The sequence below is a fragment of the Chiloscyllium plagiosum genome, chromosome 12 (assembly GCF_004010195.1).
Source record: "Chiloscyllium plagiosum isolate BGI_BamShark_2017 chromosome 12, ASM401019v2, whole genome shotgun sequence".
Taxonomy (NCBI): Eukaryota; Metazoa; Chordata; class Chondrichthyes; order Orectolobiformes; family Hemiscylliidae; genus Chiloscyllium; species Chiloscyllium plagiosum.
In genome coordinates this window covers 88,138,256-88,164,122 of record NC_057721.1, presented here as the reverse complement: position 1 = coordinate 88,164,122, position 25,867 = coordinate 88,138,256, and the positions used below count along the sequence as shown (strand labels likewise).

General features: G+C 41.6%; 1 protein-coding gene across 2 annotated transcripts in view; it reads right to left on the bottom strand.

Moving 5' to 3' along the window:
* The window catches only part of vash1 (vasohibin 1), a 56,845-nt gene extending 31,531 nt beyond the window's left edge, over positions 1-25,314 (bottom strand). For both annotated transcript variants that reach the window (XR_006313283.1, XM_043701491.1), the window contains exons 1-3: positions 24,810-25,314; positions 10,290-10,378; positions 2,647-2,703 (exon numbers count right to left, since the gene is read on the bottom strand). Coding sequence is in view for 1 of the 2 variants with exons in the window: in XM_043701491.1 (XP_043557426.1) it covers positions 2,647-2,703; positions 10,290-10,378; positions 24,810-25,082 (419 nt within the window). In the remaining variant the exon portion in view is untranslated. The remainder of the gene's footprint in view (positions 1-2,646; positions 2,704-10,289; positions 10,379-24,809) is intronic.
* Between the last annotated feature and the right edge of the window lie 553 nt (positions 25,315-25,867).

Below are 25,867 nucleotides of genomic sequence, written 5' to 3'. Positions count from 1 at the left end.
CCCTCCAACCATAAGGGATGAACTCGGATTTCACCAGTTTCCTCATTTCCCCTCCCCCCACCTTTTTATCTTAGCCTGCTGGACAAACTTTCCTCATTCCTGTAGAAGGGCTTATGCCCGAAACGTCGATTCTCCTGTTCCCTGGATGCTGCCTGACCTGCTGCGCTTTTCCAGCAACACATTTTCAGCTCTGATCTCCAGCATCTGCAGACCTCACTTTCTCCTCAAAGTACTGAAACTCTATTTGCCAGGTGGGCTGCAATGGTTCAAAAAGGTGGTTCACCATCAATTTATCAAGGGATAAGCAATAAATGTGGGCATTGCCAATGGTACTTACATCTCATGAAGAAATGAAAACAAAAATGTAGCTGAGGGGTGACATATAGATAAGAAACAGAAGGGAGTGAAGGTTAGATCTTTTGGAACATCAAATATAACTGCACAGCAGCAGGAAGAGAACGTATTGCAGCTGAATGCCTTGCTATAATCAGATAGTTATGAATAAAACCAGTAGAACGAAGTTCCATACATTTGAATGACAATGGATAGCTAGAGGACCATGTTAACGGCTTCAGACAAATCAAGAAGGCATGTAGTTAGGTTGTTATTTGTGACTTAGGAAAAAGCCATTTTGGTACAGTGGCAAGGATGGCAATCTGGAGTTCCAGGAAAGATAGACAAGTATCTGAGTTTTGACATGTTTGAGAGGACAGGGAGGTTGAGAAAGGGGCAGACATTTACAAAGATAGAGGGACTAAGGGATATATATTTGTGGAGAGAGAGTGGTGCCCTTAGATTTAAAGGAGAGGCAGTACCTAAGGAGATAGAACCACTAATGATATCAATTAACAAGGGATCCAGGATGGGGAAGTGAGTTTAGTAGCTGTGGGGTGGAAAGAAGAGATGGGTCTCATAGTTAAGATAAACTTGGAAGAGACAAGAAGAGAACTGCAGAAAATTTGAGAAAGATATCAGTTCAGGCCTAGGTTGGGTACACTGAGGGAAACTTGATCTGGTAAGCTCAAGGAAAAAGGAAGTAGTTAGAGGCAGTTGATCAGAAAGTTAGGCCACATGGGATTCAGTGTGAGCTTGCCAATTGAATACATAATTGGCGTAACGGCAGGAGGCAGACAGTGGTGGTACAAGGCCTGTCACCAGCAATGTTCCACAGGGATCAGGGTTGGGTGCTCTTTCGTTTGTCATTTATATAAATGATTTGAATGAGAATATAGAAGGCATGGTTAATAAGTTTGTAGATAACACCAAAATTGGTGGTATAGTGGCCAGTGAAGACTAGGGGACATATTTTTAAGGCAAGGGGAGAGAGAGAGATTTATAAAAGATTTGAGGCAGCATGGTGGTTAGCACTGCTGCCTCACAGCGCCAGAGATCCGGGTTCAATTCCTGCCTAGGCAACTGTCTGTGTGGAGTTTGCACATTCTCCACGTGTCTGTGTGGGTTTCCTCCGGATGCTCTGGTTTCCTCCCACAGTCCAAAAATGTGCAGGTCAGGTGGATTGGCCATGCTAAGTTTCCTGAAGTGTTAGGTGAAGGGGTAAATGTAAGGGAATGGGTCTGGGTGGGTTGCTCTTCGGTGCGTCGGTGTGGATTTGTTGGGCCGGAGGGCCTGTTTCCACACTGTAAATAATCTAATCTTTAAAAAAAAAACACATGGGGGCAAATTGTTTTTACACAGTAGTTCATGCATAGAATGAATTTCCTGATTTGATTTATTATTGGTACATGTTCCAAAGTACAGTGAAAAGTTTTGTTTTGAGAACAGTACAGGCAGATCATAATATACAAGAACATACAGATCATACGGTGCTTCGACAGAGTGAGACATACAAAGTTATGGCTGACAAGTAGGTGGTCAAAAGCATTAGATTTGAAATTAGAGAGGTCCATTCAGCAGTCTAATAACAGTGGGGAATAAAATGTTCTTGAACCTGTTGGCGCGTGTGTTTGAGTTTCTGTATCTTGTGCCTGACAGAGGAGAGCTTTACCAGGGTGGGAAGGGTCTTTGATGATGTTGGCAGCCTTCCTGTGGCAACAAGAGTGCAAATGGAGTCCATGGATGGGAGTTTGGCTTCCATTATGGTTTGGGCTGTGTGAAATGTGGGAAGTGATGGATATGGGCACAGGTACAACAGTTAAAAACATTTGGATAAAGGACATAAATAGGAAAGCTGTGGAGGAATATGGGCTAGGAGCAGGCCGGTGGGACTAGTTTAGTTTGGGATTCTGAACGGCATGGACTAGTTGGATTGAAGACTCTGGTTCTGCACTGAATGACTGACAAATTCATGAGTCCCTCTTCATTGTTCAAAATATAATATTCTCTTTATTAGAAACCCTAATGTCAGTACAACACTCTCAGTTGTAACATTCTCTGTTAGACATCATATCCCAGTCCTATAAAAGACAGCTTTATACTACGTACAAAGCTATTTACCATTGTTTTCTGAAATTTATCAAAGAACATTTTATACCGCTTCAAACAAATTCAAACCAGGAAGAAAATTATGGCTGACTTGTAGTGATTAATTATAAGGCTGGCACATTGAACAGGTTTGCTCTAACATGCCAACAGCACAGAATTGACCAAAGGGTCATAACTCAATGACAACTGATCAGTACTACTTACCCAGTTAAAGGTCGATTTTTCTTAATCTCAAAAAATTGTGTTCCAGTGTGATTGTACCTGGATTGGATGGTTAAGTAATTTAATTCAACATGCATGAAAAGGAATCACTTCAGGGAAGCAGACACAAGAGAACGTACAGAATATGGAGTTCTGCAACTGTCTACTGTCGACTGCTGGGAGAGATATGATAATGCAGAATCAATAATTCGACAGGTCTCTTTGTCTGAATGTTGGACAAATGAAAATCAAACTGACAAGGTCTTCAAAGCTCACCTACACTGATGCATCCCTCCCTACCAAGCCTCCAGGCAGTAGTGAAGAGTAATTACCACTGTGTCCTGAAACAATAGCACTCTACAAAGCAGCTGGTGTCATTCTTAAAACAGAAGTTGTTTTTAATTGTGATCGCATTTCCAAAGAATGCAAAATGAAGCGTGTTAGTCTGAGTGTTCTAACCATTCACTAGCTGAGGAGAGCAGTGTTTAAATCCATTAACCCATAGTTGCAGTTTGCATCTGATATGAAGTGTTCTGCATCTTCCAAAATGCTACATTAGCAAAGGAACAATCAATGTGCGATGTCTGTTTTTGACCAAAATAAATTGGCAAAAGATTAGCAGGCAAACTGTAATTGACAATGGGCTACTTTCAAAAGGGGATAGAGCTCAATTAATGTATTTTCACAAAGGGAAAAGTTAGGGCGACAAAAAAAAAAAAACTCACTTGGGTGACAACAGGTTAAAAATAATTTTTTTTAAAAACAAGTGTGCTTATGACAGACTCGTGATGGAGACTCCAACAGAAAATCAGGCCAAGTGTGGAGAGGGGAGCTGAACACAAATGAAAGCAGCAAGAGGACAGTATGAGATGAAGTCAGTAGCCAACCTGAAAAAGGAATCCAAAGGTTTTCTATAGGCGATTAAGTAATGAAAAAGATGTTAAAATGTCAAATGGAGCCAAATGGGAACTAAAAATGAGTTTTATGCATAGAGACAAGGGGCAGGTTAAAGTATTAAATGAATGTTTTGCAACTGTAAGGAGAGCTTTGCTGGGATGATAGGGTGGTTTGCTTAGATTGTTTCTGCTACCTAGGTTTATGCAAGGCAGTTTCATAGTTTTCGTCAAGCTTTGTGTCCATTTTGAAACAACTGAGTGGCTTGCCAAGCGATTCCAAAGTGCTGTTAAGAATCGATCACATTGCTGAAGTTTAACAAACAGCTGCTTCTGATGGGGAAAAAAGGAAAGTTGAGGAGGGTAATGCTGCTGATGTGATGAACAGGAACTTCCAAATGGCTGTTTGGAAGAAGTGACAGGATAAAATACAAATGAAGTACAAGCTTATGGACTAAAAGGAACAGTTGTAACAGGTTTACACATATGGCTGCGTTTCAGAAGACGGTGGTCGTTAGTGGTTCCCTTTTGGCATGGAGGAAGGTTTCTAGTAAAATTCTGTGTGGTCAATGCACTGATCTTTACTCTTTCAAATAGGTATTAATGGCCAAATCCTTGGTACAGGGCACAATTTCAAATTTGGGTACAACATAAAACCGGAAAGCATTGCAATGAGGAAGATAATGAAAAAATTTACAAGGACAGACAGAATGTTGTAATGGGTAGACAAATGGTAGATGCAAGTTAATACAGATAAATGCAGGTAGGATGAATGTGGATAACTAAATAAAATAAAGAGGATGATTCTAAATGGTTGTACAGTAGCAGAGGGACAAGAGGGCTTATTTGTATTAGGCCTGTGACTAGTGGAGTGTCACAAGGATCGGTGCTGGGTCCTCTATGTTTTGTCATTTACATAAATGATTTGGATGCGAGCATAAGAGGTACAGTTAGTAAGTTTGCAGATGACACCAAAATTGGAGGTGTAGTGGACAGCGAAGACAGTTACCTCAGATTACAACAGGATCAAGACCAGATGGGCCAATGGGCTGAGAAGTGGCAGATGGAGTTTAATTCAGATAAATGCGAGGTGCTGCATTTTGGGAAAGCAAATCTTAGCAGGACTTATACACTTAATGGTAAGGTCCTAGGGAGTGTTGCTGAACAAAGAGACCTTGGAGTACAGGTTCATAGCTCCTTGAAAGTGGAGTCACAGGTAGATAGGATAGTGAAGGTGGTGTTTGGTATGCTTTCCTTTATTGGTCAGAGTATTGAGTACAGGAATCGGGAAGTCATGTTGCGGCTGTACAGGACATTGGTTAGGCCACTGTTGGAATATTGCATGCAATTCTGGTCTCCTTCCTATCGGAAAGATGGTGTGAAACTTGAAAGGATTCAGAAAAGATTTACAAGGATGTTGCCAGGGTTGGAGGATTTGAGCTATAGCGAGAGGCTGAACAGGCTGGGGCTGTTTTCCCTGGAGCGTCGGAGGCTGAGGGGTGACCGTATAGAGATTTACAAAATTATGAGGGGCATGGACAGGATAAATAGACAGTCTTTTCCCTGGGTTCGGGGAGTCCAGAACTAGAGGGCAAAGGTTTAGAGTGAGAGAGGAAAGATATAAAACAGACCTAAGGGGCAACGTTTTCACACAGTGGTACGTGTATGGAATGAGCTGCCAGAGGAAGTGGTGGAGGCTGGTACAATTGCAACAGTTAAGGGGCATTTGGATGGGTATATGAATAGGAAGGAATTGGAGGGATATGGGCTGGGTGCTGGCAGGAGGGATTAGATTGGGTTGGGATATCTGGTCAGCGTGGACGGGTTGGACTGAAGGGTCTGTTTCCATGCTGTACATCTCTATGACTCTAAAAGAGGCAGGACAGATTGGAAGAACTATTATCAAAGCATGCAGCATCCTAGGCTTTATCAGAAACAGTACAAAAGCAAGGACGTTATATTAAACACTACATTAAGCAAGTATAAAACATTGGTCCGGCTTTAACTGGATTACAGTAATCTGGCATTACACTTTTGGGAAGATGAGATGTTAGAAAGGATGCAAAAAGAAGTTAAAATGCATTGATGTGAGAACGTGGTTTAATCAAAGCATACAACAGGATCCAGATCACATGGATCATCCAAATCATTATCTAAAAAAGGATGGATATACAGGGCTACAGGGAGAAGGCAAGGGAGCAGCAGTAGGCAATCTTGTTCAGAGATACAGCAGACATGAGCAGAATGGGTAACTATTATGGAGACTATATTGTCTAATCACATTCTTACAGAACATCTAATTTTATGAATAACCAAATGGTATTTCAGGGAAGACGGTGGCGTCATGGTCATGTCACCGCACTAATAATTCTGAGGCCCAGGCTAATGCTCCAGGTACGCTGTTCAAATCCCACCATGACTCTACTGGAATTTAAAATTAACTAATAAATTCTGAAATTGAAAGCAAGTCTTATAAAGTTATCGTGTTGTAAAAGCCCACTTGGTTAATAATTTTCTTTAGAAAAGGAAATCTACTATCTTTTCCTGGTCTGGCCTATGTGTGACTCCAGCTCCATAGCAATGTGTTGACTCTTAACAGACCCCTCTGGCCTAGCATTACATCCAGTTCAAAGGCAATTAGGAACTGGCAACAAAAGCTAGCCTTAAAAGAATAAATTTACTAAGTCTGATATTTACCCACCAGATGATGGGGAAGGTAAAGAAAGAAAACAAATTATTTGAGTACAATCTGGATACCCCTTATCAAAAGAACCATATTTGGAGAACATCTAGGTGATAGTGACTACAACATAATACACTTTAGATAATGATAGAGGATAGAATACAAGAAAAAGCAGGTTAAGTGATTGGCGGAAAGCCGGTATTGAGAGACGGTTAATAGAACATGGGAATATAAAAGGGACAATGTTGATAATCAATGATGTCAATCAACATAAGGCAACATTTAAAATGGCGTTCAGCACAATCATGTAAAAGTAAAAAGAAAAAAAAACTTAAACAGCAGTGGCTGTCCATGGATGAATAATGATATAAGGAAACAATTGAACGCAGGAGATAGAAAATGAAAAGATTAGGAAAGAAGCCAAAGAATCAATTAAAAAAGGCAGAGAGAACTAGGAAATTAAATTATCAATGAGCATAAAACAAAAAGTAGAATATTTTACAGGCATATCAATGAAAAAGGATGGCTGTAATGCAAGAAAGGCCATTAAGGGTAATGCCTCAGGTAGCAATAGAAAGTGGGAAGAAATAAAATAATTTATTTTGTTTGGTATTTATCAGGGAGATACAACAGGTAGAAAAGCGCATTCAAACAATAAAACAGCTATAGTGAATACCAACAAGCACAAAGAGAATAATATCCCTGGTCTGATGGTTTGTATACAGGGGTTTTAAAAAGAATCTAGGAAAGTAAACAGAGACATGACTACACATATTTAAAGAATTCACCAGAAAAAGGGAGTAGATTAGATTAGATTCCCGACAGTATGGAAACAGGCCATTTGGCCCAACTAGTCCACACTGACCCTCCGAAGAGTAACCCACCCAGACCCATTGCCCTACCTTATATTTACCCCTGACTAACGCACCTAACACTATGGGCAATTTAACATGGCCAATTCACCTAACTTGCATATCTTGGAGACTGTGGGAGGAAACCAGAGCACCCAGAGGAAACCCACGCAGACACAGGGAGAATGTGCAAACTACACAGACAGTTGCCCGAGGTAGGAATTGAACATAGGTCCCTGGTGCTGTGAGGCAGCAGCGCTAACCACTGAGCCTCCATGCTGCCCCAGTGGTGATTAGATTCCCTACAGTGTGGAAACAGGCCCTTCAGCCCAAAAAGTCCACACTGACCCACTGAAGAGTAACCCAGCCAGACCCATTTCTCTCTGAATGATGCACCTAACACTATGGGCAATTTAGCACGACCAATTTACCTGACCTGCACATCTTTGGACTGTGGGAGGAAACAGGGGCACCCGGAGGAAACCCACACAGACACGGGATGAATGTACCACCCAAGGCAGAAATTGAACCCGGGTCCCTGGTGCTGGAGGCAAAAGTGTTCACCACTGAGCCGCCCCAAAGGAGTGCCAGAGAACTGGCAGGTAATATATTCCTATATTTAAAGAAGGTAAGCAGAATGAGTCCAGGGAATTATAGAGCAATTAGCTTATTACAGCTGCTGAGCAAAATAGTGGAATAATTAATTAGAATATCTAGAAATTAAAAATTAAAAAGTAAGTTTGATTTGAAGTGGAAAAATACCTTGCTTCAAAAGTGTTCGTTAATTTCTTTTATGAGGAAACAGTGCAGAAAAATTGTAACTACTGCATTGCAAGTATCTAAATTTCACCCAAGCAAATGGGAGTTAAGATTTTGTTTGGAAGAATAGAAGTCACTAATTATATCACTTGAATGGGTACAATGCTAGGTTTGGGTGGAGGAGCAAAGGGTTCTGAAAGTACAAACACACCCATTACTAAATGCTGTGCTACAAGTTAGCAAAACCAATCAAAAAAAAGTTTTATTTCTAGAGGAACAGAATTTAACACCAGGAGAACAATACTCAACCTATTGTGAACCTCAATTTGACCACATTTTTGGAACTGTGCACAATTCTGGTTGCCAGTTGTAAAAAAAAAGTCAAGGGGACTGGAGGAGTCTTGTAGCATCATGTGTAGCAATTCAGCCTCCGACCATTAAAGTCGTTAATCCTGGTCCATTGTTCAACAAGATCACAGCTGATCATTGAATCATACAATCCCTACAGTGCAGACAGAGGCCATTCGGCCCATTGAATCAGCGCCGACCCGACAAAGAGCATTTCACCATCCAACCTTATCCCTGCATTTACAATGTCTAATCCACCTAGTCTGCATATCTCTGGCCATTATGTGCAATTTAGCATGGCCAATTCACTTAACCTGCACATCTTTGGACTATGGGATGAAACCAGAGCACTTGGCAAAACCCATGCAGACACAGGACAATGCACAACCTCCACACAGCCTTAATTCCACTTTCCTACCTGCACTAGCCCCACTCCATAATCCTTAACTCCCCTGTAGATTAAGAACATGTCTGGCTCAGTCTTGATTGATTAAAAGGGAATTAGAGAATTTAGATGTTGATGCTGCTTTTCCACATTTTTAAAGAGAATTAATTCACCATGGGAAAATTTAAAGTGGTTCAGACATTTCACGTGGAGATCATGTCCAGTATACAAATAAGTTCGTTTGTTATAATTCTGGTTCCAACTACCAGTAACAGATTCAATGGTCAACTGTAGAGAATCAGGCCATTCAAAAAAGGAGGGAATGACACTATCATGCCTCAGCAGATATCTGCAGCAGCTCTAAACTTGGCAGGTTTTTTAAAATTCACCTTCTTATTGTCTATGGGAGGCTGACGCGCAGTGCCACATTTGTCTACGTCACAACACGAAAATATGCAAATTTTCATTTGCGATGAAAACTACTTTTAAGGAAAATATCATCACTGTCAAAAAGGCAAGAATAATTAAAACAAAAAAAAGGAACAGGTAAATTGGTGATGTAGTGGACAGCGAAAGAGATTACCTCAGAATATAACGTGACCATGATGAGATGGGCAAATGGTTTAAATGTGAGGTGTTGCATTTTGGTAAGGCAAATCAATCTAATCAGGGCAGGCCTTATACAGTTAATGGTAAGATCCTGGGAGTGTTGTCGAATAGAGAGACCTTGGAGTGCATGCTCATAGTTCCTTCAAAGTGAAGTGGCAGGTAGATAGGATAGTGAAGAAAGCATATGGTACACTTGCCTTTATTTTTCAGGGCATTTAATATAGGAGTTCGGAGAGCATGTTGTGGCTGTACAGGACACTGGTTCGGTCACTTTTGGAATACTGCACTCAAAACTAGTTGCCCTAGATAGGAAGTACGTTGCAAAACTTGAAAGGGTTCAGAAATGTTTTGCAAGAATGTTGCCAGGGTTGGAGGGTTTGAGCTATAGGAGGAGGTTGAATATTTTCCCTGGAGCATTGGAGGCTGAGGGTGACTTTATACAAGTTTATAAAATCATGAGGGGCATGATTAGGTTGAATAGCCAAGGTCATTTCCCTAGGGTAGGACAGTCCAAAACTAGAGGGCACAGGTGAGGGGGGGGGAAAAAAAAAAGATTTAAAAGGGACCTAAGGGGCAGTTTTATCACACGGAGTGTGGTGCTTGTATGGAATGAGCTGCCAGAGGAAGTGAAGGAGGCTGGTACAATTACAACATTTAGAAGGCATCTGGATGGGTATATGAATAGGAAAGGTTTAGAGAGATATGGGCCAAGTGCTGGCAAGTGGACTAGATTAACTAGGATATCTGGTCCACTACTGAAGGGTCTGTCTCCATGCTGTACATCTCTATGAGGTCATCATTTAACAATAACAGGCTGGCTCACTCACATTTTGCTTCGCCCTACGTACTAACGTGAACAAAGGATAAACAGCTTGCTCCTTTTTATACACCCTTTATGGTGGGGGCTGCACATGATATTTATTAAGAATAATAAGAGGGTCCACTTCGGGCATGCTGTTTCAGAACATGTTGAGCATAGTCCAATTAATATTTCAGAAAGAAAATCTAATTGGATTCGGTTTGTTTCTGGATCTTGAATTATCCATTCTGAAGAGACATGGCCTGCAGACCAAAAACCCATTAGAGCACTCCAGCATTCCTGTTGTTCTGAAGGATACTGCAATTCCCTGGTGTATCTCTGTATGGCTTCCAGACGGTCAGGTACAAGCGTAGACAGCTGAAACGTAGGCACACATGGCATTGGAACCTGAAAGCACAGGAAATACAAAAAACTAATATCTTAAAAATATAAACAAACAAACATTCAGAGTTATCCAGTGGAGTAGTTAATGGCATTGCCTGCATATTTATGCTTGCAGAATATCCCAAGGCGAATCCATGGTATTTGCTAATTTGCAATGACATCAGTGTCGCTCTGCAAGAAAGGAGAATACAAGTAGGATTCCTCTACGTGCAGGTGATCAGATTTTAAGTGATGGTAGGGTTAAATTTAATGGTAGCAGTTGGATTAATTGTGAACAGTCATTCCCCAAGCTGATACACAAAAAGTGCCAGATTGGAAGGTATTGGAGAATGAACTCATGAAACTATATCCAAGTAAAAGTTGGCATGCTTATAGTAGAGAGGCAAGGCATGGTTAAAAAGGACACTCCTCTTTCACTCGATGAAAATTAGCATTAGAAGAGTCACTATCTGCAAGTGAATTAAGAGCCTTGGATGATACCATTACTACCTAAATATAACATTTATTGTCACAATAAAGAGGCTTTTCAGCATAAAGTGGAAGTGGGCAGCAATTCCTCAGTTACACATCTTTGAGTAAAAGCTTGAAAGAAAAAAGTACAACAGAAGTGTGGAGCAATTTACTGCAGATGCTGGAATCTGTACTGAAATAATGATTGTTGTGATCTCCAGCATTTGTTGTTTTAAGTAGAACAGAAATATTGGTTTTTGAAATTCTCCATTGGAAAAATTTCCCTGCCACCAACCTGGTATAGTCCTCATCTTTGTTTCTTCAAAGCAGAGGATTGCAAACTTGAACAAACCCAGGTATAGTTCATAGATTGTGGCCCAGTCGTTCAATGTTTTAAGACTAACTCCCTCCCTCTAAATGCTTCATAGCCAATTTGACGCATAGTTGCTGTTGTACTGGAAGGAATGTGGTACCTAACATTTACACAGGAAGCTCCCATAAACAGCACCATGATCATACAGATGAACAGCACGGAAACAGACCCTCTGGTCCAGCTCGTCCATGCCGACCAGATATCACAACCTATTCTAGTCCCATCTGCCAGCACCTGGCCTATATCCCGCCAAACCCTTCCTATTCATATAGCAATCCAAATGCCCCTTAACTGTTGCAATTGTACCAGCCTCCACCACTTCCTCTGGCAGCTCATTCCATACTCGTACCACCCTCTGCGTGAAGATGTTGCCCCTTAGGTCTCTTTTATATCTTTCCCCTCTCACCCTAAACCTATGCACTCTAGTTCTGGACTCCTCTACCCCAGGAAAAAGACTTTATCTACTTATCCTATCCATGCACCTCATGATTTTGTAAATCTCTAAGATCACCCCTCAGCCTCTGACGCTCCAGGGAAAGAGAGCCCCAGCCTGTTCAGCCTCTCCCTGTCGCTCAAATCCTCCAACCCTGGCAACATCCTTGTAAATCTTTTCTGAACCCTTTCAAATTTCACAACATCTTTCCAATAGGAAGGAGACCAGAATTGCACGCAATATTCCAAGTGGCCGAACCAATGTCCTGTACAGCTGCAACATGACCTCCCAACTCCTGTACTCAATACTTTGACCAATAAAGGAAAGCATACCAAATGCCTCCTTCACTATCCTATCTACCTGCGACTCCACTTTCAAGGAGCTATGAACCTGCACTCCAAGGTCTCTTTGTTCAGCAACACTCCCTAGGACCTTACCATTAAGTGTATAAGTCCAAGATTTGCTTTCCCAATATGCAGCACCTCATTTATCTAAATTAAACTCCATCTGCCACTTCACAGCCCATTGGCCCATCTGATCAAGATCCCATTGTAATCGGAGATAACCCTCTTCACTGTCCACTACACCTCCAACTTTGGTGTCATCTGAAAACCTACTAACTATATCTCTGATTGCTCACATCCAAATCATTTATACAAAATGAAGAACCGATCCTTGTGGCACTCCACTGGTCACAGGCCTCCAGTCTGAAAAACAACCCTCCCCAACCACCCTCTCTGTCTTCTACCTTTGAGCCAGTTCTGTATCCAAATGGCTAGTTCTCCCTATATTCCATGAGATCTAACCTTGCTAACCAGTCTCCCATGGGGAACCTTGTCGAATGCCTTACTGAAATCCATGAGGAAGAAGGGCACGTGCCCGAAACGTCGAATCTCCTGTTCCCTGGATGCTGCCTGACCTGCTGTGCTGTTCCAGCAATAAAGTTTCAACTTACTGAAATCCATATAGACCATATCTACCGCTCTGCCCTCAATCCTTTGTTACTTCTTCAAAAAACTCAAATCAAGTTTGAGAGACATGATTTCCCATGTGCAAAGCCATGTTGACTATCCCTAATCAGTCCTTGCCTTTCCAAACACATGCACATCCTTTCCCTGAGGATTCCCTCCAACAACTTGCCCACCACTGATGTCAACTCACTGGTCTATAGTTCCCTGGCTTGTCCTTACCACCATTCTTAAAACAGCGGTACCACGTTAGCCAACCTCCAGTCTTCTGGCACCTTACTTGTGACTATCAATGGTACAAATTTCTCAGTAAGAGGCCCAGCAAATCATTTCCCTAGCTTTCCACAGAGTTCCAGGTTATGCCTGACCATGTCCTGGGAACTTAGCCACTCTTATGCATTCCAAGACATCCAGCACTTCCACCTCTGTAATTTGGACATTTTTCCAAGATGTCACCATCTATTTCCCTACATTCTATACCTTCCACATCCTTTTCCACAGTAAATACTGATGCAAAATACTCGTTTAGAATCACCCCCATCTCCTGCGGCTCCACACAAAGGCTGCCTTGCTGATCTTTGAGGGACCCTATTCTCTCCCTGGTTACCCTTTTGTCCTTAATGTATTTGTAAAAACCCTTTGGATTCTCCTTAACTCTATTTGCCAAAGCTATTTCATTTTTTCCCTCCTGATTTCTGTCTTAAGAATACTCCTACTGCCTTTGTACTCTAAGGATTCATTTGATAGATCCTGTCTATACCTGACATATGCTTCCTGCTTTCTCTTAATCAAAACCTCAATTTCTTTAGTCATCCAGCATTCCCTGTACCTACCAGCCTTTCCTTTCACCCTAACAGGAATATACTTTCTCTGGATTCTTGATATCTCATTTCTGAAGGCTTCCATTTTACAGCCGTCCCTTTACGTGCTAACATCTGACCCCAATCAGCTTTCGAAAGTTCTTGCCCAATACTGTCAAAATTGGCCTTTCTCCATTTTAGAACTTCAACTTTTAGATCTGGTCTATCCTTTTCCATGACTATTTTAAAATTAATAAAATTATGGTTGTTGACCCCAAAGTGCTCCCCCACTGACACCTCAGTCACCTGCCCTGCCTTATTTCCTAAGAGTAGGTCAAGTTTTGCACCTTCTCTAGTAGGTACATCCACATACTGAATCAGAAAAACTTTTTACGCACTTAAATTCCTTTCCATCTAAACCTTGAACACTGTGGCAGTCTCAGTCTATGTTTGGAAAGTTAAAATCCCCTACCAGAACCACCCTATTATACAGATAACCGAGATCTCCTTACAAATTTATTTCTCAATTTCCCTCTGACTATTGGGGGGGTCTATAATACAATCCCAATAAGGTGATCATCCCTTTCTTATTTCTCAGTTCAATAGCTTCCCTGGATGTATTTCCAGAATATCCTCCCTCAGTACAGCTGTAATGCTATCCCTTATCAAAAAGGCCACCCCCCCTCCCCTCTTGCCTCCCTTTCTCATGATCAGGATTCGTTACAAAGCGATTTTGATGGAGTATGCATTTTGCCAAGCTCCCTCCACTGGTTCTGATGAAGGGTCATAACCTTTCACCCCTTCATCAATATTCTATCTACCTCTGCCTTGAAAAGATTCAAATACTCTGCTTCCACCACCTTTAAAGAACAGAAAAAGTGTTCCAAAGACTCAACTCAGATGAGGTCTTTTCTCAGTCTTAATTGGACAACCCTTACTTTTAACAGTGGCCCCTACTTCAAGGTTCCCCATATCAGGGTCAAAACTTTCAGGATGAAGTTTCAATTAAGTTGGTTCTTATTCCAGATTATGCAAGGCTATCCCATCCCCATAAAACAACCCATCCAGTCATGGTATTAGACACAAATTCTTCCTGAAAAAAAAAAGACCAATATTGTACATAGTGCTCCAGATGCAGTCTCCCCTTATTATTTATTACGAGAGGAATTGAATACAAAGATTCTATTTACTTTAATCGTTACTTGGTGAACATTTGCAAATCATGTACTGGGATACCAGATCTCAGAAGTCTTAATAGCCTTTCATCTGCTCAATTATTGGGATAGGCAGGATATGGTGTGATAAACTCAAGGGACTGAGAAGCCTACTTCTCCTAATAAATTTGCACATTCTTTGCAAACTCTCACCATTTAGATAACATTTTTAAATTCCTGTCAAACATTTTAATATTTTCCCACATTATATTCCATTTACCAGATCTTCACCCATTCACTTAACTATCAACATTAATTTGCAGATTCCTTATATTGCAACAAAGTTGAAGGGGTGCGTATGTTCACCTAAAGACAAAAAATGAGACTATTTCATTGGAGTCTTATGTTGCAGACTTTAAATTTACAAATTGTACATGTTGCGGGTTGTTAAAAATATGATTGCAGATACGTTATCGCGGATTTAAAAAAAAGTGTAGATAAGATTGGACTGTATCAATTCCAATCTTATATAGATGTGCAGAATTATGAGAGAGGCATAACTTAGATTAATGACACATATTTCATAGTAAGAATTAGAGCCAAAAAAAAGAAGCCATCTTCTTATTCTGGTTCATTTTTTTCTTAAGGGGGAGTGTTACAAAGTCAAAAAAAAAGAAAGAGTGTATGTTCACTTGGAGAGAAAGTGTTTTCTGAATTTTAAAGTAAATTTAAAGTGCAGCCACAGCTGCAGAACAGAACAGCTAAGAGACGGGCTGTTCCAAAACACATACATGTAACAATTGGCTGTTAAATGGGTACCTGAGTTTTGGCTGCTGTTTTGACAACAATTCAAATTTTCACTAATTAATTTAAATTATGCCCAGGAAAACAAAATCCAATAGAGTTTGAATTTATTGTTGACAGCATTGGGCCAGCAAAAGGGTACAATGTTGGGGAGTATAAAACTTGGGCATTTTGTAAATTGGTCAGAGCAATTGCCACCAAACAGCAGAGTAACTGCCGTAGAGCTGGAGATCTAACATCTTGCTCTCAAAGAAATAAGAAGGCACTCTCCATCAAAAGGTACCTTTTCCTATAAAAGCAGCAAAAAAAAAAAAAGACAATCCAGGGAGATCAGAAGACAGAGTCTGTGTGGACTTGAGATTAAGTTAATGTAATGTAATGTTTAATAATTGTATAATTGGGACAGCATTTTGGGGTTAGATAGTAACTAAATAAGAAAAAGGGAGCTTAGATTTGTTAATAGATTTTGTTTAATGTTCTGTTAGGAAAATAAATTGATAACGTTCTTTAAATAGTGGAAATTAGAAGTTCTCTTTCACACCCTCTCACTTTTAATAGATTATAAGGCGAAGTGAGCTTGTCTGGGTGTTTGGTTTTAATTAACAGAGGGGTTCAGCGTCTGTTATAACAATATCCTCTTCACAACTTACTTTCTTGCCCACCTTTTCTCATCCCTATGGCATACTACTCAGTACATTTTGCCAACCAGTTCAAATTGTTTGCATTATCTTTTACATCCAAAAGAGGGATGACTAAAATTTGTTTTAATGTCTCATCTCTTTTCAGTCAGTTAGGAATTCAATTTTGGAAGCTGATGAGGGCACGTGTTCCTTATGGGGAAGTCACATCTTCACATTAAGAATACCCTCCATCGTCCATCGTGTTGTGCAGCACTATCACTGTGCTAAATGGGACAGACTTGAAACAGATCTAGCAAATCAACAACCTCAAGGCCTGCCATATCCCAACTCTACCATTATGATCAAGCAAGAGTCAGCCCGGATTCACCAGAGAGAGTACAAGAGGGCTTGCCAGGAGCAGCAACAGACATATATAAAAGGTGAGGTACTACCCTGATGAAGCTAAAAAAAAAAGACTACTTGCGTTCACAATGTGTAAGCTGCAATTGTTAGACAAAGCTAAGTGATTCCACAACCAATAGGTCAGAGCTATACTCTGCAGTCCTGTCACATCTATTCAGAAATGGTAGTGAACAATTGAACAATTCACTGAAGGAAGATGTTCCAAAAAAAAAGTTCCCTATCATCAATTATGGAAGATCCTAATATGTCCATACAAGCGTAAGCAACCATCGCCAACCAGCAGTGCTCAGTAGATGATCCATTTTGGCCTCCACCTCTATCATAGATACTAGTCTTCAGCCAATTCAATTCACTCCATGTGATATCAAGAAATGGGTAGAGGCAGTAGATAATGCAAAAATTATGAACCCTGACAAAATTCTGGCAATAGTACTAAAGACTGTGCCAATAACTGCCACACACATTGCCAAGCTGTTCTAGTGCAGCTATAAACTGGCCAATTATTGCCCCATCAGTCTACTCTTTACCATCAGTAAAGTGATGGAAGATGTCATCAGCAGTGCTATCAAACAGCACCTACTCAATGATGCTCAGTTTGGGTTCTGCTAGGGCCACTCAGCTCCTGATCTTGTTACAGTCTTGGTTAAAGCATGGACAAAAGTGCTGAATTCCAGAGGTGAGGTGAGAGTAACGGCCATATTTAACTGAGTGTGGCTTCAAGGCATCAGAATTCTTATAGCATGAAAACATAGAACATAACAGCACAGTACAGTCTCTTTGGCCCTTGATGCTGTGCCGACCTGTGGAACCAATCGGAAGCCCATCCAACCGGCACTATTCCATTCTCTTCCATATGCCTATCCAATGACCATTTAAATGCTCTTAAAGTTGGCGAGTCTACTACTACGGTTACAGACAATGCATTCCATGCCCCTACTATCCTCTGAGTAAAGAAACTACCTCTGACATCTGTCCTATATCTATAACCCCTCAATTTAAAGCTATGTCCCCTCGTGCTAGCCATTGCCATCTGAGGAAAAAGGCTCTCGCTGTCCAACCTATCTTATATGTCTCAATTAAGTCACCTCTCAACCTCCTTCTGTCTAATGAAAAAGCCTCAAGTCCCTCAGCCTTTCTTCACAAGGGTTTCCCTCCATACCAGGCAATATCTAGTAAATCTCCTCTGAACCCTTTCCAAATTTTCCACATCCCTCCTATAATGCAGTAACCAGAACTGGACTCAGTACTCCAAGTATGGCCTCACCAGGAGTTTTGTACAGCTGCAATATGACCTCATGGTTCCAAAACTCAAAACCCTCTACAAATAAAAACTAACACACCGTATTTTTTCTTAATAACCCTATCAACCTGGGTGGGAACTTGCATGGACCTATGAATGTGGACACCGGGATCTCTCTGCTCATCCACACTACCAAGAATCTTACCATTAGCCCAGTACTCTTTATTCCTGTTGCGCCTCCCAAAAGTCAATCACCTCACAGTTTGTCACACTAAACCCCATTTGCCACTTCTCAGCACAGCTCTGCAGCTTATTTAGGTCTCTCTGTAACCTACAACATCCTTTATCACTATCCACAACTCCACTGACCTTTGTCATCCACATATTTACTAAACCATCCTTCTGTGCCCTCATCCAGATCATTTTTATAAATGACAACAGTGGCCCCAAAGCAGATCCTCGTGGTACCCCACTAGTAACTGAATTCCCAGATGAATATTTCCCATCAACTACCACCCTCTGCCTTTCAGCTAGCCAATTTCTCACATTAACTGCTTTACCCTCATCCATCCGTTTGGTCACCTTCTCAAAAGAACTCAATAAAAAGGTTTGTGATGCACAACCTACCCTTCAACAAAACCATGTTGACTATCCCTAATCAACTTATTCCTTTCTAGAGGATTATAAATCCTCTCTTATAACCCTTTTCAACACTTTACCCACAACCAGAGTAAGGCTCACAGATAAAAAGATACCCCATGGCTCATTGGGTCCACACCAGTCATCAAATATTCACGTATTCTAACAAAATTCTATACATCTTGTCCATGCCCCTCGTAATTAATGTTATATGCAGGTCGACCATAATTTAATTGCTCTTGTAATCAATGCCTTGACTAATACGGGCAAGTATCCCATATGCAAACAAAAACAGAAATTGCTGGCACCACCTACAGAGAGAAATCAGAATTAACATTTCAGGTCCAGTGACCCTTCTTCAGAAGCCCATATATCTTCTTCACCATCTTATCTACCTGTCCTGCTGACTTCAAGGATCTATGGTGATGCACACCAAGGTTCCTCTGTACATCACAGGCTCCTAGCATTCAACATATACTACCTTGCATTGTTAGTACTCCTCACACTTTTCAGGATTAAATTCCATTTGCTAATATGCAATAAGTTTTAAGGAGATAACAATGTTGGGAGGGGATGGATGAGTCTAGGTGGACTGCTCTTCAGAGGGTCAGTGTAGACTCAATGGGCTGAATGGCTTGCTTCCACACTGTAGGGATTCTATAATAATAAATATAAATGAGGTAAAGGAGCACATTTGAAATATCATAATCTAATTAAGCAGAGTCAGCATGGCTTCATGAAAGGGAAATCACATCTGATTGATTCATTAGTGCTTTGAGGAAGTCTCAGAGTGGATAGAGGGAAACCAGTAAATGTGTTGTATCTGGACTTGAAAAAGGAATTCTACAAAAGGTACTTCACAAAAAAGGTTACATCATAAGAATCCATGCCTGTTGGAGATAGTTTATTGGCATGCATAGAGAATTGGCTAATGGGAAGGTAACAGCAAAATTCCTGATGAAGGGCTTATGCCCAAAACGTCGATTCTCCTGTTCCTTGGATGTTGACTGACCTGCTGTGCTTTACCAGCAACACATTTTCAGCTCAACAGCAAAATGTGATAAGGCTTTTTTTTTTTCAAGTTGGCAACCATTAAAGTTGGGTTCCTGGAGGGAAGAAGCCAATGTATTGTAGTCAAATATGCAAACAAAAAAAAAAAGAAGTGGAATGGCAAGTCGGGACTCCACTCACTGGAATTTAGAAGAATGAGAGGTGATCTAATGGAAACATTTTTGGATTCTTAAGGCACTTGACAGGATTAATGCTGAGAGGATGTTCCCCCTCAACCAGAGGGCATAGTTTCAGAATAAAGGCGAGCCAATTTAAGACTGAAATGAGGAGAAATTTCTTCTCTCAAGAGGGTTGAGAGTCTTCAACCTCTTTGCTGTAGGTGCAAAGTCATTTTGTATATTTAAGGCTGGGATAGATAGATTCTTGCTGAAAAATGTGTTGCTGGAAAAGCGCAGGTCAGGTAGCATCCAAGGAGCAGGAGAATCAACGTTTTGGGCATAAGCCCTTCTTCAGGAATGTCGATTCTCCTGCTCCTTGGATGCAGCCTGACCTGCTGCACTTTTCCAGCAACACATTTTTCAGCTCTGATCTCCAGCATCTGCAGTCCTCACTTTCTCCATAGATTGATTCTTGACCATTGAATTGAATTTATTGTCATGTGTACTGAGGCACAGTGAAAAGCTTTGCCTTGCAAACAATACAGGCAGATCACAGTTAAGTAGCATAGATGGTAAATAGGTAAACAGTGGCAAAGGCAAAAACAAAAACACAGGTACAGGCGAATGTTAAGAGTTTGAGAGTCCATTCAGTATTCTAACAACAGCAGGGTAGAAACTGTTGCAAAACCGGCTGGTGCGTGTGTTCAGGTTCTGTACCTTCTCCTCGATGGTAGAGGTTATATAAAAACATTGCCAAGGTGGGATGGATCTTTGAGAATATTGGTGGCCTTTCCTTGACAGCAGGCCTGGTAGATGGATTCTATAGGTGGGAGGTTGGCCTTTGTGATTGTCCGGGCCAAGTTCACCACTCTCTATAACCGTCTCCAGTGAAGGAATCAAGGGTTATGGGGAAAATGTGACAAAGTGGGTGGAAGGAATATCACCTAAGCCATGATCCTACTGAATGGCAGAGCAGGCTTGAGGAGTTGAACGGCCCACTCCCCTCTTATTTCTTTGGGGTTAAGCTACCGTTCTGATACTCTGACCGGTCTTCTATATCATCCTGTAGTCTGAAGTTGCTTTCATTCTTTCTACCACATCAATTTGTGTCATTTGTAAGACTTTCTAATCATACCACCTACATTAATGTCTAGATAATTAATGTACACACAAAACAGTAAGAGACCCAACACCAAACCATGAGTGTGTAATGGTCACAGACTTCTAGTCACAAATCAAACCCTTTGACAATAATCTTCTGCTTCCAACCACCAAGTCAATTTTGGATCCAATTTTTAAAATTAGACCACAAGATACAGGAGCAGAACTGGGCCAGTCTATGAGATCTGCTCTGCCATTTGATCAGAGCTGATATGTTTCTCAACACCATTCTCCCCATAATCCCTCATCCCCTTACTAATTAAGAATCTGCCTTAAATGCATTCAATGACTTGGCCTCTACAGCCCTCTGCAGCAAGAACTTCCACAGATTAACTAGCCTCTGGCTGAAGAAATTCCTCCTCATCTCAGTTTTAAAGGTTTATCCCAACCACTAAGAAACAGAACCAGCAACAAAACTGGAAAATGACACTCCCAACCTCAGCAGATCCAGACACAAATAGCAAACAGGACAGAACACCAACAGTTAACCGGAGACACACTGATGATGTTAACCAGAATGGTGACAAAACTTACCAGCTTAGGGAGCAAGTCAAACTTATCCACAACCTGAGCTACAAATCTTCTTGAATACTCTGCATAACTGTAGCAAGACATCCTTGTTCCTGTACTCAATCCTCTCACCATGAAGCCTAAACATGGAGTTTGCCTTCTTTATTGCCTGCCGGACCTGCATACTTACCTTCACTGCCTCCTGCTCGAGAACAACCAGATTTCATGGAATATTCCCTTTATATGGGAATCTCTCTTATGTGGGACCTTGTCAAAACAAAGATCAAAGAACCTTTACAGCCCAGGAACAGGCACTTTGGCCCTCCAAGCCTGAGCCAATCCAAATCCACTGTCTAAACCTGTTGCCCAATTCCTAAGCATCTGCATCCCTCTGCTCCCCACCTACTCATGCATCTGTCCAAATGCACCTTAAATGAATCTACCGTGCCTGCCTCTACCACCTCTGCTGGCAACACGTTCAGGCACTTACCACCCTCAGTGTAAAGTACTTGCCACGTGTATCCCCCTTAAACGTTTCATCTCACGTTAACAGCATGACCTCTCGTTATTGAATCCCTCACCCTGGGAAAAAGCTTATCTTTATCTACCCTGTCTGTACCCTTCGTGATTTTGTAGACCTCAATCAGGTTTCACCCCCCACTTTCTTTTTTAAAAAAAAGTGAATATAATCCCAATCTACTCAACCTCTCTTCATAGCTAGCACCTTCCATACCAGGCAATATCCTCGTAAACCTTCTCTACATCCTCTCCAAAGCGTCCACATCCTTTGTTAATGTCGTGACCAGAACTGTATACGGTATTCCAAATGCAGCTGAACCAATGTCTTGTACAATTTTAACATGACTTGCCAGTTGTTATACTCAATACCCCGTCCAATGAAGGCAAGCATGCTATATGCCTCCTTGACCACTCTATCCACCCGTGCAGCAACCTTCAGGGTACAATGGACCTGCACTCCCAGATCTCTCTGCCCATCAACTTTTCCCAAGGCTCTTCTGTTCATTGTATAATTCGCTCTAGACGTAGACTTGCCTAAATACATCACCTCACATTTGCCTGTATTGAACTCCATCTGCCACTTCTCCACCCAACTGTCCAGTCTATCTATATCCTCCTGTATTCTTTGACAGTCCCTTATGCTTTCTGCTACTCCACCAATCTTTGTGTCATCTGCAAACTTGCTGATCATTTATGTATATCACAAACAGTGGCCCCAGCACTGATCCCTGTGGAACACCACTGATCACCTTTCTCCATTTCAAGAAACTCCCTCCTGAAAAAGCCTTCTGAAAATCCAAATAAACTAGAAGTGTGTTGTACATTGGAACAGTATTGGAGAGTAGCTAGAGTCTAAAAGAATCTTGGAGAATAACGACCAATGTATCCACTATTTATAGGGTTACTTCCTTAAAAATATTCTGGGATAGAGTTTCAGGCCCATCATTTCTCTACTAAATCAGATTCTTTTTTCAGTTCTTCCCTCTCACTAAACCCTGTTCTCCCCATCCTTTTTGTTACACCTGGGTGTGTCCTTTGCCCAACCAAGGTCAGCTGTTTCATCAATAACCTTCCCTCCATCATAAAGGTCAGACAACTTAAGGATGTTTGCTATGTTTACACAATGCTGAAAAGTTGCAAGTAAAATATGCATCACGCAAATGCCAGACAATTACAATCTCCAATAAAACAGACAAGCTTAAAACAGCCCTTGAGATTCAATGGTGTTACCATCACTGAATCCCCCAGCATCAACATCTTGGGGCTTTCCATACAAATACGATGGCTTTAAGAGACCAGAAGCCAGGAATATTGTAGTGAGTAAGTCATCTCCTGACTCCCCAAAACCTGTAAACCATCAACAACACACAAGACAAGAGTGTGTTGGAATACTCCGCAGTTGCTTGAATAAGTGATATTACAACAACATGTAAGAACTTGAAATCATCCAGGGCAAAGAAGGCACTTGATTGGCACCACATCCACAAGCATCCACTCCCTTCACCACCGACGCTCAATAGTGGCAGCGTGCACTATCCACAAGATACACTGCAAAAATTCAAAGATCCTTTGACAGCAACTTCCAAATCAATGATCATTTCAATCTAGAAGGACTCCTGCAATTTCCCCTCAGAGCCACTCACCATCTTGACTTAGAAATGTATTGCCGGTTCTTTCACTGTTGCTGGTCAAAATCATGGAATTCTCTCCCCAAGAGCATTGTGGGTGTACCTATAGCACATGGACTGCAGCAGTTCAAGAAAATAGCTCACCAACACCTTCTCATGGACAGCGAGGGATGGCAATAAATGTAGCTCAGTCAGCTATGCAAAGGGCCCACGAGTGAATACAAAAGAAGCACAATAGCCTCACTGTACACTGTCTCTACTGTAAGACCAGGACACAGTGTTCAAGGGCACAGCCTAGCAGTTTGTTCATGACTTATTTTGACTTGTACAAGACTTCCAGTTAATATGTTCAAACAGATCATCACTCTGGATCTGTTCGACAAACTATGTTGGGTCTAGACTCTGAAGTTTATCCTAAGGTATTAGACCATCATTCATGGAGTCCACATTCACTTTATTTCCTTGTGCTAAGTACTTTTACAATGTCTTCATGAAATTTAATGGACCATTGCTCTGCCCACAATGATATTTTCAGCACAATCCCAACAAGAAGCTTCAATACAATTATCAGTGAATAATATTCTAATTGCCATCTAATTGCTGTTATGATTTACAGCAAACATAAAAGTAAATTCATACAGAATTCTTTTAAACATTGATGTCATTTTACTGGACATAGAAATAATAAGTGCTCATGAATTCAAATTTGGTGAACAGCAGACTACAAATGGACTTCTTTGTTAAACAGCTTGTACATTTTGAACTGGGTGTTCCTGCCTCTGAAGGTTCAGTCTTCTCTTGAAATAATGATTATCATGCAGAAACATAACTTAGCAACTGCAGAGGAATTGCCTAAAGATATGCAATTTACAAGAGAAAATTTGTTGCTCTCTGGACTGAACTGTGAGCTCAATTCAGAAAGTAACAGAAAATACTACTATGCAATACATGGGTGAGCACAGCAGGGATTTTGAGCTGGCATTTCAACAAACACAAAGATCACTGGATTAGAGGGAGGGATGAAGGAACAGAAAATGGGTAACACTTTACTAAATGGAGAAGGGGGGGGGGGGGGGGGGGCGAGGGGTAGGTCTTGGAAAAGTACACAATAAAAGACCCAGAAGAGAGGCAAGGCAGACAAGGATTTTCATTATGCCTTGGCTAGAAGCCGAGGAAAAACACAGGACGGCAGACTAAGAACACAATGTCACAAAGCTTTCCAATTCAGCCATCAAGTTTCAAAAAAAATTATCAGCTGGAAACTTCATGACAGTTTAAGTAAGTCAATCACAACCATTTAAGACAAGCAATATTTTTTAAAAAAAGGACCACTTAAAGCTCTGTTACAGACCAAAGCAGCATAAAACTGAACACAGAAGTCCCCACTTTAACATATATCCTAAAAATCTGGTTTGGACTTTTCATTGAGTACTTAAATCCAAATCATTCCATTGTCCAAACTGATCAAAACCCACCAAAGGATTTAAATGTTGAAGGCTAATAGTAACAATACACAATTTCATGTTTAGGATGTAGAAATCACCTTGGGAAGGTATGGCATGCCTCGAATCCTTTGCACCATCTTCTCTCCTTCAGGGTGGATCTTAGCAACGTGCTTCCACATCCTATCCCAGGTGGCCTCATCAACAGGGAGTCCCCCTCGGTTTATGTAGAAAGGAACCCCTTCATCCCGGAATTCCTCATCACCATCCTCACCCTGATCCTCATCTCTCTGGATATTCCTTTCAACGCTGACAGGTCCCACGCTGGCTGACCGCCTCCTAACAATGGAAGCATCCCCTCTCCCCCCTGGCATTGCTAATGCTTTTACTTTTAAATGAAAGAAACCCTCCCCTCTTCGCCTACTTACTTGGACAATAAACTGAGAGCACAGATCAACATGATTCGGTGCAAAAACAAAGGGCGTGTGAACTGATTAGAAATCAATGAGGTGAAGTATATGTAGACAAGTGCAAAGCCCCTTGCAATACCCCCTCCATGACTGACTGACCGACCTAGTCCAGGCTAACCCCAGCGCCGCTACCTCCCGGAGTCCTCGCTTTGTATCCACTCGGTCACATCACTGGCGTCATGACCACGCCCACTCGTGTCCTTTCGGCTCCACCATTGGTTAGAATGGTCTGAGGGGCGGGGATACACAGGCGCACACCGCGTTCAGACCGAAGCATTACGTCACTGACTGCGCCCCTTGCCAGTGGAATCCGTGTCTGAATGATCCGGATCATTAGAGCGGGTCCCGGTGTAATCCGTGTGTGAGTGATCCGGATCATTAGAGCGGGTCCCAGTGTAATCCGTGTCTGAGTGATCCGGATCACAAGAGCGGGTCCCGGTGTAATCCGTGTCTGAGTGATCCGGATCACTAGAGCGGGTCCCGGTGTAATCCGTGTCTGAGTGATCCGGATCATTAGAGTGGGTCCCGGTGTAATCCGTGTCTGAGTGATCCGGATCACTAGAGCGGGTGGTCCCGGTGTAATCCGTGTCTGAGTGATCCGGATCACTAGAGCGGGTCCCGGTGTAATCCGTGCCCGAGTGATCCGGATCGTTAGAACGGGTCCCAGTGTAATCCGTGTCTGAGTGATC